This window comes from Setaria viridis, chromosome 2 (genome assembly GCF_005286985.2).
Source record: "Setaria viridis chromosome 2, Setaria_viridis_v4.0, whole genome shotgun sequence".
Classification (NCBI taxonomy): Eukaryota; Viridiplantae; Streptophyta; class Magnoliopsida; order Poales; family Poaceae; genus Setaria; species Setaria viridis.
Window position 1 is genome coordinate 38576908 of NC_048264.2, and position 15498 is coordinate 38592405.

The 15498-nt window shown below is 49.6% G+C and overlaps 3 protein-coding genes across 3 annotated transcripts; all 3 read right to left on the bottom strand.

Moving 5' to 3' along the window:
• Nucleotides 1-2378: 2378 nt before the first annotated feature.
• Nucleotides 2379-3616, bottom strand: LOC117845748 (uncharacterized). Its single transcript, XM_034726814.2, has one exon. It carries the CDS (start codon nucleotides 3284-3286, stop codon nucleotides 2726-2728), a length of 561 nt encoding a protein of 186 aa, XP_034582705.1. The 5' UTR covers nucleotides 3287-3616; the 3' UTR covers nucleotides 2379-2725.
• Nucleotides 3617-5167: 1551 nt separating this feature from the next.
• LOC117845367 (NADPH--cytochrome P450 reductase 3) lies at nucleotides 5168-11021 on the bottom strand. Its single transcript, XM_034726393.2, has 18 exons — nucleotides 10467-11021; nucleotides 10301-10360; nucleotides 10127-10203; nucleotides 9974-10031; nucleotides 9794-9877; nucleotides 9666-9702; nucleotides 9098-9167; nucleotides 8727-8921; nucleotides 8543-8635; nucleotides 8199-8427; nucleotides 8033-8116; nucleotides 7801-7952; nucleotides 7612-7708; nucleotides 7267-7416; nucleotides 7088-7165; nucleotides 6706-6828; nucleotides 6386-6499; nucleotides 5168-5592 (listed from the first exon to the last, which is right to left on the bottom strand). Exons 1-18 carry the CDS (start codon nucleotides 10800-10802, stop codon nucleotides 5512-5514), a joined length of 2118 nt encoding a protein of 705 aa, XP_034582284.1. The 5' UTR covers nucleotides 10803-11021; the 3' UTR covers nucleotides 5168-5511.
• Nucleotides 11022-13391: 2370 nt separating this feature from the next.
• On the bottom strand, nucleotides 13392-13940 carry LOC117844374 (probable E3 ubiquitin-protein ligase ARI7). Its single transcript, XM_034725093.1, has one exon. The coding sequence runs from the start codon at nucleotides 13938-13940 to the stop codon at nucleotides 13392-13394; it is 549 nt and encodes a 182-aa protein (XP_034580984.1).
• Between the last annotated feature and the right edge of the window lie 1558 nt (nucleotides 13941-15498).

Consider the following 15498-nt stretch of genomic DNA (forward strand, 5'->3'; position numbering starts at 1 on the left):
AAGAAAGTAAAGCAAAGCAACCAAGGGTTCTGTCCCTCACCAGTACTGATAAGATGCTACGGCCGATCGATCAATAGATACAGATACACCGTGATGCAAGCTAGCTAGATGAACTGAGCGGAGAGGAGCCTGCGTGCGCACGGCACGCTCATCTCAGTGCGCGCCCCACCACTCTACTGTTGGGTTGTCCCGTTTGCCTCATCTGGCTCCAACACGATGCGCTCCCTGAGATTTCCGTCTCCTGAACCTGAACCCATCGTCCTCCCTCGCCGTCCTCAACTGCTGCTTGAGAAACCAGGATGGCACGGTTCGGCACGGCGCAGAGATATGACAGGATGTTTGCCTGAGCTCGTGCTACGGCCTCGACTGACTTTTCCAGCCATATATGCATCGACCTGACCAGCTCGCTTGCTTCTCGATCAGGATGGGAACGTACGTGCGTGCGCTCTCTGCAGCTAGGTAACCATGATGGGTGACAGCGCGAGCAACTAATTAAGCATCGAGGACGGGAAGCCGCTGCTAGCTGCCAGCAAGTCTTCCTGCATGCTGTAGACGACCAATCAGCGGCGGCGGGTTTGGAGCCTTTCGCTCTGTCTGAAGCTGCAGAGATGGTGACTTCAGCAGGAGTAGGTATCTTCAGGGCTGTGGTTTTTCCTTGGACTTATTGTGTTAGTCACATGCGTAGGATTAAGCTATGATTGTGATTGTCCAGCAGGAGGGAAAGAATCAAGCAAGATGGATTAGGGGCGCTTAGGGCAGCAGCTGGGCCCTAAGCCACTAACACACGACATTGTCGCCATCTTGTAGCCACCTATAGATACCTAGCTACTCCTATATACTTATATATACATACTCCAATAGTGTGCATTGAATAAGCTTTGCTTTTCCGGTGCTAGCCATGCATGCATACATACACAGGTTAATTAGGAGTACCAATTAATGTACGTACACTACTACACTTACTGGTAGTTCAATGTGCATACGCCAACATGGAGATCGTTTCAGAAACGCCTTAGCATACTACACCATTAACAACCTGAACACGACTATCACTTGATTAATTCCAAGCTTGAAGTGTTCTTTTTTCCCGACAAATCAGTTTGATATGACCTGTTGAATCATTGATTGGCTAGTGAGGCATTAGGCTATTAGCCTATTACCACCACATTATTTTGAAGGCATGAACGCTATACTATACATTGATTGATCTGTACTGAAACTGCTTCATGGATGCCACTAAACACTAATGTTGCTCATTTATTTATTGCACAAAAAAAATGTTAACTTGCACTGGTGCGCGCGGTGCTAACATCTAGTTTCCTACTTGGCGGTACAAGGGCTTCAAGTGCAACTACTTTCTTGCTAGCCACTCAGCACTCACAAGATGCAGATAAGCAGCTCCGAGTCGACCGTTTACTACCTCTTTTTTCTTCGCGATCGCAGTAGTCTGTACTCATCATCACTGCCATGGCAAATCAACTTTCAGAAAAAGGAACACCAAAGTCTTGCTACCTATCTAGCTTCATCGCTCCGTGACAGGCCACATGCTAACCTTGTCCCAAAACGCCGAATTTCCACTGTCCATGTCCCCCCAGAGTGGCTGGTGTTCGAATATGGCTTATCACCCTGGATGCGTGCAGGGTCACAACTTGTGCAGAAAGAGTAAGCCTTCTGCTTGAACATCCATTCATGTGTGCAAGTCTACTATGCGTATACTCCATAGTTTGTGTGTTCAGTAAACATCTAATCGGTCGGTCGATCGATGTGTCGACACGCATCATGCAACATTGCTGAGAGCCAGTGATGTCTTCTATGGTAAGATCATGTAACTACTGAAAGATCCTGCAAAGCAAGAGCCCCGGGCGGCCCAGTGCGTTTTCCATTCAGAGTTTGGGGAACTAGCAAAGAGAGTTGCAGTCTGGCAAAAGCAAGTTCCAAGAAGAAACCTAGCTATAGACACAACTTTACCAAAGATCCAAGCAAAGGCAAGAACAGCACTACCCAACAGCACAGCTAGCCCTTGCTTATGTGTTTGGTGGCCTTGAAGTAATTTCACTCGGTTAACCTTTTACAGCACAGGTAAAACGAAAATAGAAGTAGAGCACATATACTTCACTAGATAGCTTTGAAAAACCATAGCGAGACTGTCAATTGCCCACTTAATACATTTTTCTTGGTTTTTGAATTCTGCTTAGACCACATGTAGCCGACAGCTGCACTTGTACGTCTGAACGTTTGTGCTCTTTTGTATTATTAGTATTTCTATAAAATGTCGCGCAAAGCTTTTCTGTTTTCCGAAAGAAAGAATAATCGTCGCGAGATACATTTTCCAGTTTTCTCTGAGGAGGATCTTGTAACTAGCTACGCTAGCTCATCAATATACTGTCAACACATGTATACACACAATTTTGAGCATGCAGGAAATATATAGCATGGTGTCCATGATATCTATAGATAGATGAATATAAATGGAGAGGCCTGGCTTTATATAGATCTAGATTAGTTGTTGCAGAAAGTTATACCAACTATATATATATATACTACTCATTAGCTAGCTTAGCTAGTCAAAGCTTAAAGCACCTGATCAAAGAGTAGGCCAGCAAGCAATTAATTAGCTAAAAGGCCACTTGCACCGGATCGGCCGGAGGAGAGAGATTAATTGGACGTACGGCAGATGCAACAACTAATCAAGCGTGCATGCAAACTTTCTGATCTCATCAGATCATCAGAGCTTGAGCGACAGGTCGATCTCCTCCCCGTTCCGGCCGTGGCCGAGGCGGCCACAGCCGCCGTCAGCCGCGGCGGCCGTGTCAGCGCCCCATCCTGCCATGTCCATCACGACGCTCGGTGTCGGTGGCGCCGCCTGCTGCGCCGCCGTGGCGTCCTCGGCCGCCCCAGTGGACCACGTGGCGCCGTACGTCGCCGGCAGCAGGAAGTCGTCGTCCCTGTTGTTGTTGTTGCGTTCCGGTGGCGCGGCGTGGAAGACGACGGCCGGTGGCGCCGGCGTCGGCGGCGGGGACGAGGACGGCGGCGCGGCGGCGGCGAGGATGTCCCGGCTGCGCTTGGCGAGGGTGCGCTCGAGCTTGTGCGCGTTCTGGTGGCCGCCCAGCGCCTGCGAGCTGTAGAATTTGCGGTGGCAGTAGTTGCAGGCGAAGGACTCCCCCGGGCGGCGGCCGCTGTCGACGGCGGGGACGGCGGCAACGGCGGGTCCAGAGCGGCGGCCGCGGGGAGAGAGGTCGTCGAGGCTGACGCCGTGGGCGCCCGACGCCGCCAGCTCGTTCTCCATCGATCGGCGGCCGGAAGCGAAGACTCTCTCTGCTACCTACGGTGCTGGGAAGTGAGGAGGAGATCGAGGGATGTAGCCCGTGTTGGGAGGAGGCTCGAAGCCGATGGACACCAGCAAGAACGCAGTGGCGTGTGGCCGCGTGAGAGCCCCGGTATATAATGACAAGCAGCCCGGGCCGGCTCCACTCCCACGCGTGTGCACGAGCCGGCCGCGTACACTTTGGGAGTATCTGTACACGGTTTGTACGTGTTGCGACGTACGTGGCGTATTTGGAGATGTACGTCTTTCCCCTCTCGTACGCACACACACGTTCGGGGGGCTCGGGGCAGTGTGTGCTACGCTCGAGCGCTGATCGAAAGAAAATGACGAGGAGACAGCAGTAGGGGAGGTCGAGGTCCACGCAGTCAACTCGGCCGACATGGAGACCAGTGAAAAGAGTAGCTAGGGGGCTTAGCGTCCGGCTAGCGGACAAGCCGTTGAACAGTCGAACTTGCGCATGTGCGTGAATGCCGCGATGCGTCCGGCCAGTAGGCGCCCGACACCGCGGGCGTCCATGGATCTCTCCCAGATATTCAGGTGTGGGGCTGGTGCTTCCCGATGAGAAAGACGGGGGGCCCTGGAGGCTGGAGGTGCCCAGCCGTCACGTCAGTGACCGTCGCATGCACGGGCCGGGCGGCCGAGACGAGCCCGTGTGCTCTACCGGTGCGCTAGCAGCATGGCACCTGCAGTCTGCAGATCGCGGAACGCGACAAAGCGATCGAGGTAGCTATCTGCTAGTCTGTTCACTCATCAGATCGACCACTCTGTCCTTTTCAGTCGCGTTGCGTCGATCGATCGGCCGATCTGCATGCAGCGGCGCTCAGCGAGAAACGCGTCTGAACTTACTGCATCCATCGATGATGAACAATCCACTGAATGGTCGATGATGAACAATCCATTGAATGGCTAGCGGCAGCCTCTGAGTCTGAATGGATCGATGTAACCAACGCCCTCCTGCATATACACGGAAGGGCCGACACAAGTAGCAGCTCAGATGGATGACCCGCTGCACATGATCGATGGCGAGGGCTTCCGCAGAAAGAAGCGAAAAAATGGCACCAGGGGGAACCGGACGCGCAGGTTCCGAGTTCAGACTTGACTAGCGTGCTGATGCGCATTAGTCCCTGGCATGCACGGTCACTCACATGACTGCACGAGTGCTGTGGTGGCAGCAGTACAGCATGGAACGTCCGTCCCTGCCCCTGTTCCCCACTGACATTTGTCCTGGCATTCTTTCGCGTAGTATCTCAGAGCAGAGCCTGAGCCTGATGCCTGATGGCTTCACCGACGCGGCCAAAAGAGCGAAGACGAAGCCTGCTGGCAGGGTTAGAACGTGCTCGTTTTCCTCTGCCTCCCAACTGCTGCAACGACGTCCTTGTAGTACAACTGCATACACAATGCAGTGAGCTATTACAGATATGTTTCACTTGTAACGGGATCGACGACGCTGCTCCAAAGAGATATATGGTGGGGGTGCCGTGCCAGATCCTGCATGGCAGTCTGGTCGACCGCATGCGTGTACCAGGCCAGGACTCCTACAGTCCTATGCACGCATGCATCACGTTTGCCAGGACAAAATTTGAACCAGCGAAAATCTGATTCAGCTCGCCTGGTTTCAAACTGACACCTCCGAAGGCGGAACTGTCTTCATTCCATGCATCGATCAATGGAAGGTAACAATGCACTGGTGCATGACACACCGTACATTACAACGTCTACGCTCCAAAACTTCTCCATGATCACACTTTCATATCTTTCAACAACAGGTAGCTGTGTAAGGAGTAGGTAACAATGCACTCTTCGCAAAAAAAAAAAAAAGGTAACAATGCAGGCCAGCAAGAGGAAACTCGAAACAAGCATCCACACACAACAGGAAAACAGTCACAGCTACACTTGTCTACAGATCGAGGAGTTAACCGCGACAGCCTGATAATCTGATGGCTGTTTTATTTAGGCTCACTATCAGAAATCACAACAATGATTTCTTGAATAAATAATAGCTCGCTGCAGTCCTATACATAAACAACCCTGCTATGCTTCATATTACTCTGTATATTTCAGATCCTTGTATACCTCCTACAGAAACAGGTCCACAGTTGGGGCCATTAGCTTCCTATACAAACACATTCTTTTGTATTTGTGGGGAAACTCCACAACGACGGGCGCGCTTCTCTGTGGGCGGTACGTCACCAAACATCTCTCAAGTATCTCCCTTCCGTCTGTAGACTCTTCACGTAGCTTTCTGTCTTTGAGTTATCCAGTGACCCCTGCAGAGCACATCCAGGGTAGCAGCATTCACAGTAAATAGAAGCACTGTACTGTACTTGTTGTGAAGCAATGGCAGTAGCAAAGATTTATCATGGTGTTACGCAACAAAATTCAAGCAAGTAAAGTAACCTGGAACTTCACTGCATTTGAGTCAACAACACCAAAAAAATGCACTTTAAGAGGCTAGGGGGGCTTAACTGACAGATGGTCAGCAAATGAGTTGGCACTACTCAGAGCAAACGGGATCTCAGGATTGTTTTTTAATAAAAAAATAATTGGCCAGAAACCACAGCTTTCTGCATGATTTGATTATCCTTGTTTTGATGTTACTTTCAAGAAAGACACATGGACAAGGGGAAAACTATCAACAAAAAATCCCTACCCATGTTAAGTGGAAGACTAAAGATCATACTTAGTTATTCTTAGAAACCAAGAGTAACATGGTAGACATAAACACAGCAAAACTCTGATATTAATATGCTGAAAGTAGTCGGCCATGCTGTTTGGTGGTGGTTTCAAAAGCTTGAGTACCAGAGTGAGCAATCTAGCTGTCCACTTCTTAGACCCTTGGTAAAGCAACTACTCCCTCCGTTCCAAATTGTTCGTTTTGGTTTTTATAGGTGCATAGCTTTTGCTGAGCACCTAGATATAGTGTATGTTTAGATGCATAATAATATCTATGAATCTAGAAAAAGTCAAAACAACCTGCAGTTTGAAAAGGAGGGAGTAACTAAATCTAGGAAGCATCAGGTGACAGTGATACAATGACAAACTTTGTAAAACTAGACATACCTGCTCCTGGATGATGGTATGTAGTGTGCGGTGCACATCTCTAGCCATGCCCTTTGCATCACCACAGACATAAATATAACCGCCCTGAGAAATGATGCTCCAAAGCTCGCCAGCCTAGGAAGATTACAGGAATTGTGAGAAAAGGGGGAAGTATTCTAGGTCCTTCCTTTTATTTCGTTGGGACTTAATGTCCTTGTAAACCTGCTGTATATATTCTTTTTTCTATTTTATAATATGAAAAGATGGAAACTCTCCCACAGTTTCCAGTCAATAGTATTCTTTTGAACAAAACATGATTCTGCAGTGGACAATCAGTTTACCTTTTGTGCCATTTTGTGCTGAACATACTCTTTTGTAGGACCCTCACGAGAAAAGGCTACAATCAACTCAGAAAGGGCACCAGTATCAACAAAGTTACTAAGCTCATCCTCATATATGAAGTCCTGAAAAAAAAAAGACATGAATCAGTGAAATTTTGAAGAGGCTACGAAGTACATCCAAGTTGAACATGTATGATCTGCATCTCTGTATGCAACAGAAATGCGAAACATTCTTGGCAGATAAGGAGCTTTGATAGAGGAATAATTAGATGGCAGCTAGGTCTTTTCTAAGCAAGAAGTGAGACTGAAAATTTTCAGCAAATCATGGACTTATGCAAGCTAATTGTTGACGAGGATGAATAATGTTGAAACACAACCATACCATCTTCCGATTTCTGCACCCAAAGAAAAGGATAGCAGGGCCTAGTTCCACCCCTGCCTCTTTTAAAGCTAATCGTTCCTGCCAGTGCAAAAAAGAACATCGGACATGCACATAAAAATATTAAAGAGAGACATAATTTGAAGAACAATGAACAACGACAGCTTAAGACAAAAACAAACCTGTAAGAAGCCTCTGAAAGGTGCCAGACCAGTCCCAGGGCCAACCATTACAATAGGCACAGTAGGATCAGCAGGCAGTTTGAAGTTTGACTGCCTAACAAAAATTGGTGCCCAACTACATTCTTGGCTCTCTTCCAAGGTAGTTGAATGCTGTAAGTAGGATTAGCAGACCAAATGTTTAATGGATGACATGATGAGTGATAAATAACTTAAAGGAATTAAATAATATATGCTTGAATACATGCATATAGTTATACTGAAAATAGTATATCCTCGTTTCAAGATTCACCTCAGACGAAAGAGAAGACAATGTCTTCTAAACATGAAAGAATAGATAACATGTACCTTCATCCAAGTAGAACAAACTCCTTTGTGGATTCTTCCAGTAGGGGTTGGCCCATATACTAGTGCACATGTCACATGAATCCTTGTTGGTGCCATTCTGCAGCGATATATTAGCATCAGTCCTAACTGATCGATCAACTTGCTCAGGTCAAACGAGGTATTATATAGAAGTAAAGGCCTAATGGGTACCTTGGTGAGGAAGAAATAGAGTAATATCTCGGCTGCAGGCGAGGAGAAATAGCTGCAAAGAAGACACCAAGTGGAGGCTTTGCTGATGGGAACTCCGACATAACTTCTAAGAGACTTCTTTGGCTCGTGACTATCCATTGTGAATACTCCTTCTGCCAATGAAAGTCATGTGAGAAATTGTGAATTAGAACACCAACATCATAAAGTATATTGGTCTATTTTAGAAACCAACCTTTCCAGCAGGAGATGCAAGGTGTCTAAGCCGCTCAGCTTCTTTGGGATCAGATGCATGAGCAGCCAAAGCGAGCAAAGCACTCTGCAGCAACCATTGAGAAAATAATATGAATGTGAACAAAAACATCATATAGATATGGATGAAAAGAAAAACACAAGTTTACCTTCTTGGGCGAATTCAATAGATCTGCATATCTGGTAAGTGCAGTCCTGACTGTGCAGGGGGATGGGAAAGGAGGTGGCAAAGAACCCCCACAAAGCGGGGTACCATCCTCTTGGTCAGCATAAATTGAGAATAAAGTATCTGGTGAATAACCTAGAAGCTTTTCTGCCTCTTCGACAATTTCAATGCAGTTTTCAGCATAGACACCAACATGATCTCCAGTCTCATATCTAGTAAGGTAAAAGGGGACTGTCAGAATAATGCATTCTGAAGTCCAATCTAACAATAATGTATGTCTACTCTCTACTCTTACTTTCATGAATCCAGTTTATTGAATATACTTACTTGAGTCCAGTTCCAGCAATATCAAATTCCAAATGAATGCAGGATCTGTCAGAAGCTGGTGTGTGAAGCTCTCGCCGCACAGCCACATTTGCCCTGAAAGATAAGCAGATTGGTATCAGCTCACACTGCAGGCAGAGCAAAACTTCCAGGCATATGTAAGTAAATTAAAAAATAAAAAAAATACCTGCAAGGATGTTGAATGTCATAGACAGCATGACCGTTACTAAGACTAAATGACTTGTTAATGTTTGTGGTATCTTCTTGTTTAACAAACACAACTCTATATTCTGGAATAGCAGCTGTGTAAGGAGTTGCTGCTGCTGAAGAGTTGTCTTCCTGGCGGAGCAATTTATCCAATTCTGGCCATAGAAGTTCCTTCCTTTAATCGAAGGAAACAACAGAAGGCATTAGCTTCAATGTGTAAGTGTTAGTCTACTGTTGAAACCAAAGTTAAGTGTCCTCGAATAAAAGCACTATACGCAAGATAAGCCTGATGAATCATCAGAAAAGAAAAGAAAAAAACACCCATGAAAGTAAGTTCATTGGAATTCATACCACGCATTAAAGTCATCCTCAATGCATTGGTCGTCATCTCCAAGACCAACAGGAACAATACGTTTGCCACCTAGAATAGATGTGTAAATGGACAGGAGTTAATTACACTCAAGTGTTTCAAGAACATAAGAAAACTGGGAAAAGCATAACACAGGATATATGACGCAGAAGATCCGATGCACCTCACTCAAAAATTAATATTGTGAAACAGTTGCTCGGTCCTTTCTAAAAATAAGGGTCAATTTGGCTTATTTATATAAAGTTTGAAAGTTTGGGTCAGGCAGCAAAAAATTGATAGCATTCAACTCTTTAAGCATTTGAGCATTATTACCACATAACACTAATAGAAAATGCAATGTGTTTACAGTGCAAATGAGTGTGCGCATATGTAAATAAGATAAGGGGCAACACTTAATATGCATTCTAAAAGAAAAAGTTCTGCCTATGAAGGAGTAGCGTTCAGAGATTTTCAGTGAGAACAAACATAAATACTGCATGCAAAATCAAAAGCTTCAAATCCATCTGAATTGAGATTGAATCAGTGATTTGGCCGCTCTAATTTAGTTACCTTGTTCTGCAAGGAGCTGATCAACCATCTTTCCAATCTTCAGTGGAGACAAAATGACAAAAAAAGAACAAAATTAGTATGCGCTGTACAAACAAATATACACATCCAATCAATGTAGACGCACCAACCTTGTTAAAGTGCTCGTACTGTCTATTTCCAAGGCCAAACACCCCAAACCGAAGATTGCTCAACCACTCACCTCTCTCATTCCCCTGCAGACCAACCAGATCAAGAGGCAATCAACAATCAATAAAAGGAAAAAGGACACATACACAGGTGCATCCATAAAAGTAAGCTTGCATTCCAACCTCCGAGAACCATTTATAAAACCTCGCTGCATTGTCAGTTGGCTCGCCGTCACCATAGCTACAAAAAAACAGCAAGAAGACATGCTAACAATTAACACAAAACGTACTTTCTCCTGTCTTTGATCGACTTAGTAAGGTGCTGGCAATTCTTACGTTGCCAGGAAGAACAATGCAATGCTCTCCTTCTTGAGCTTCTCTCCGTACTCCTCATCCTCAGCGGCGTAATCATCCTAAACCCCAGTGAAGCACACATCAATTATAACAGATAAGCTGCCATAAACATGAAATTTTAAGCAGCAGCATGAGGATGGAATCAGTCGAGCGTACCAGATCGACCACCTTGAAGACGGCCCTGTCGTACCTCGCCTTGGCCTCCTCCGCGAGAGCCTGCAAATCCACGCCGAAAGTGGCATCAATTTCAACCCAATCAGAAGTGGGAAACAAGAGCAGAGCTCTGCTTGTGCCAAAAAAAAGAACACGAATCAGTAGTAACCTTGGCGAAGCCCTCGGCGGTGCCGGTCTGCGTCCCGAAGAAGACGGTGACCCTCTGCCTGCCGTCGTCGGGGTCCGGCTCGTCCTTGGGCTTCGCGGCGAGGGGCCGCGTCTGCGCCTGGGCGGCGGCGGCCGAGGCGGCGCGGGGCGCGGCGGCGGAGCGGCGGACGAGCAGGGCGACGCCGCAGCCGACGAGCACGGCGAGGGAGGTGGTGAGCAGGACGAGCAGGTGGCGGTCCTCGGCGAGCGAGGACGCCCAGTGCGGCCCCCGCCCCGTCAGCAGCGCCGCCAGCAGGTCCAGCGCCGAGGGCTTCAGCCCCGCCGACGCCGAGTCCATCGCGCCGAGGCGGGGGTGCGGAGCGAGCGAGCGAGTCGCGAGCCGGGGGGGCGGCTGTCCGCTTCGATAGGATCGAGGCGGTGGAGATGCGCGCACGCGAGGAGGGCCACGGCCACAGAGATTTGCTGCTGTTGAGTCGAGACAGCGGCCGCCGGCCGGGCACGGGGGAACTTTTATGTGGCGCGGCCGGCGTGTGCAGGCTGCCGCGGCCGCGAGCCGGGACCCGGACCGGGAACGAGTGACCGAGGCGGGGTGCCGGCGCGCGCGGGCGTTTCCTTTCCTCGTGCCCTTGGGCTGCGGTGACGCGCGATCGGGGCCAAAAAGGACTTGGGGTTGGGGTTTGGTTGGCGGTGCCGGTGGCTCTGCCTTTCCCTGCCGGGGTTGGTTTGGCTCGCGTTGTGGCTGTCGTGAGGCCACCGGTCTCTGTGCCCGAATCGGGGCCGCCGCGCGGTGACACGTCGAGCCGAGCCAAAGTCCGTCGCGGCCGTCACATTGGCTTCGATTCGATGCCCCCCCCACCACTTTCCATCTGGTGATCTTCCGCAAGCTCCCGGTTTCTGTCGCCCTCCCTTCTCTCTCGCTTTCGAACCATAGCGACGACTGGAAGCGTGTAGGCTTGTCGCTCTGAAGTCTGAACCATCACCAGAAACAGTAAAGCCGGGGCTCAGCGTCTGACTTGGACACATGGGGGTTGTGAGTGTTTCTCCCTGCAAGGAGACTTGCCACTTGTGCGCGGCAAAAATTGACTGGCGCCTGCCGTGCACCAAATCGGTATCAGGAGATGTGGTGTGTGTGTGTGTGTGTGGGGGGGGGGGGGGGGGGGGGGGGGGGGGGGGGGGGGGTGCGGAAAACTCCAGAACGGGCGACGAGACTGGGTGGAGGACGACGTCGATGTCCGCGACGATTGCGTGCTAGGGCTGCAGCCTGCAGCTCCATGTCTGCTTCGACCGTGCCACGGAAGCTGCGATCACGAGTTCTGACTTTTGATGCACGTCCGTCCAGACATGTTCGGTTGCATGGGCATCCAATGGCTCGAGCTCGTCAGTTCTGGCTGCTCCTTCGGCACCATTTTTCTGGGCATGCAATGCAACCGCTCAGTTGGAAAGTTGGTCTGATCTCTCTCCTCTCCTCCTCCTTCTGGACAGGAATTTGGCCTGATCTCAATCAGACAATAGCACCGTTTTTCTGCTGCCTCGTCAGACTGTGAGGAAGGGGATGCTGTAACCTGGACTGGGCCGAATTCAACTTGGGCAATGATGTGCAAATTAGGCCGTGGCCCAGTTTATCTCGTTCATTCGAAAATTCAATCTGTTTCCGTAGGTGGTGAATTTGCGTGTCTTTAGTTTGTGTTCTCTGAAATGAAGAGCTTGCAAGCCATACTGCTCGGTTGGGCATGGAGGCTTCTTCTGCTCCTCCTATAATGATATAAACTATGTATAGACTTCATGGTGGACAGCGAGTACGCTGTTTGGTCTCGGTAATTCCTGTTTTAAAAAATTGTGGAAATTTGTGCAGTTCTAGTGCAGGCCTGCAGGGGAACTTGTTACTGATTACTGTTGCTGAAACAGTTTTGGATGCTAAACCAGGCAACATTTTTCTTTCACAAATTGATTTTTTTCCACCAAATTAAGCTCCCTAGGATAGACATTATTGGACACTGCCACGGTGAACAGAATCAGCCTGCGCCATGACCTCGGCCATACCGTCCTCAAACTGTCAAACACTCAAAAACCCTTCACGAGCTCTGCTCATCGGAGTGCTTTCGCGTCACCCCCGTGCGCGCCGCGAGCTTCTCCCAGTACTCCGCGAGCATCTCGGCGGCAGAGCCGGCGCCGGCCGCGCCGGTGCGGAGGCAGAGGTACGGTCCTCCCTCTCCTGCTCCGCGCAGCGGTGCAGCCGCTCGAGCGACGCCCCGGACGTACTCTCATAGCTCGTGATTGGCCCCGTCGCGCTCCCGGTCCAGGTAGTATGCGTTGGCGTAGCGGTTGCACTGGTAGAGGACGTCGCCCGTGTGCTTGTCCCACGGGACGAGGCAGAGCCAGCAGAACTGCTGTCCGCAGGGGTCCGGGCACGTCACGCGCATGCACCCCTGGTACTTCTTGATCGGGGCTCCCACACCTGGGTCAGGGCTTCGTGTTGGCCACCAGCCAGTTGGCGGCCTCCCAGTCGGAGCGGCGCTTGGCCATCGCAGGACGCCGGCCAGTGCGCCTCCACGCCGCTTCGGAAGAAGAAGATCGGGCTCCTGCAGGTGCAAACGACCACCTCATGGAGGTACCAGGTACGAGCCGGCAAGGGCGCACCCGGGCCCGGGGCACCAACGGATGTCCTCGACGTACCAACGGGTGTTTGCGTTTATGCACGGGAAAATGTTGTTTCAGCTACTAGCACAGTTGGTGCGCTAAGAGTTTGCAAGTTCGAATTCATTACACAAAGATCTAGTCGCACTTTATGATAGCCAAATGCGTGCATATAGCATACAAATTTATGCTATTTGACTCTGGAAGAGACGAAACATATGAAACATTTTCACTGACAGGAAGAACTCATTCGCAGATAAAAGGAACACAGCACTTGAACCCCTACACACGATCACGACACGACCTCGGCCATGCCGGATTCAAACCCCTCCACGAGTTTGCTGAAGTGGCTCCGTGTCACAAGTGTCAGGTTACAGAGCTTCTGCCTGAACTCCGCGAACCTCACGGCGGCGTGCCTAGTGGCAGAGACGAAGTTGCGCTCGGCGCAGAGGTGAAGCACCTCCAGCGACCTCTCGGCCTCGCCCTGGAGGTACTCGCACAGCTCGCGCTTGGCCCTGTCGCGCTCCGGTTGCAGGTAGTACACGTATGCGTACGTCCACCTCAGCACCCGCCGCGCCTCGACGATCTGCGCGTGCGCATCCAGGAGGAAGCCCAGCTCCGTCGGCGGCACGCCGATGGCGTCGGCGAGCTCGTCCAGCCCGCTGCCCTCCAGAGCGTCCAGGTCCTGCCGCGCCTTCCTCATCGATGCGCCATGCTCCGTCCAGCGTTCGTAGTAGTGCAAGTACCTCTCGAGCGACGCCCTGGCCTGCTCCCGCTGCGTCTCCTCCTCAGCGAACTCCGACTCGCCATCGCCCGCCGGGTAGCGGTTGCAATACCGCATGATATTAGCCTTTAATACCGGTTAGTTTTCGATCCGGTATTAATGTGAGCATTAGTATCAGACTAACGCCATTAGTCCCTGTGATCTCCTTTAGTACCGGTACCAGCTCGGTTTCATCCATTCATAGTGAAGTAGAGGAGGTGCTGCCGGATTTTTGACCATTTCGTGGGGATTTCACTCATTCAAGTGTTCTAAAGGTTAGAAACTTCATCCTCCTTTAATATACGGTTAGTGTACTAAGTTTTATGCTTTAGAGCTTGACTGTTATAGTTACCCAGGTACCCTCATGGAGGCCTAGCCGACTACTAATGGCCCGACTCGACTTGATGAAGAAGGTATGAGATAGAGTTCGGCTAGGGCTCTTCACGTATTGTAATTTGACTAATCTCATCTATACTAACCGATTAGGGGTCCTGCCATGTAACCCTACCCCTCGAAGTATATAAGGGGAGGTAGGGGTACCCCTAGGAGGGGGACCGATCCAATCCCTCAACACACCAACCAACACTCAAACGCAGGGTGCAAAACAATCCCCAAAACAGGACGTAGGGTATTACGCTACACTGGCGGCCCGAACCTGTATAAATTTTTGTATCTTGTGCCTTGCGTTGCCATCAAGTTTATGGTTTTGTGATCCTTCCTGCGTACAAATCTACCACTTTACCACTTAGGTAACCCCCTGGTGGACTGTCGGGCTACTAAATCCGATAGTTAGCACACTAGGTAGAGGTGATCGTGAGGTCCTCCTCAGCGAATTTGATGGCAGTCATTCAAAATCTGGGTGAGTTGTTCTCAATATCGTTATCAGATCAATCTGATTTTTGAGAAGCTAATCATGTATTGATCTTTTATTTCTAATATGTACGTGCTGACCGAGCGTCGCCTGGCATCGCGTGTCATTAGCAACGGCCTCACAGCCACTACATGCCCAAGACGGGGCAACTGCCACGGCTGCCGCCAACACGCTCTCTGCGATCATAGTTGTTGCTCTAGCTGTACTCATCTGCACCCAGGCTGCCGCCGGCCATGATTCTATCTGCATCGACTTGACAAGCACATGAAGGGTGCGGCTGGATTCCTATGTCCCTGCTTCCTGGCGTTGACTCCATGTTTGCCTGCATGCAGCTAAGAAGAATCAATCTACAGGAAGTACACGTGAATAGGGAAATAATCTTTCTATTATTTTTCTTCTTCGTATAATATATCATGCTCCTTCGTGTGATTGGCCGATGATATTTGTTCTAATATGTTATTTATTATCTCACCTGATGCATATCCGTGGTCTTCCGTAATCCGCATATCCATGGTCTTCCATAATCTGTATGGCTAACTTGCCGAGCACCCAACGACGGATCGTGTGGGTCAGAGCTCATGCGAGTCCACTGCGCTTGGCGGCAGCTTCGACGAGCTAACGATGATGCCACGCACTAGTTACGGTCAACGTCGTCGACACGTCGCCAACTAATTCAACCACTCGAATTCGGCATGATAGTTGGGGGTGAATCCTGATTAGTTTGCTTCATCAACAACTGTCCGTCAACCACTACGATCAAGATGA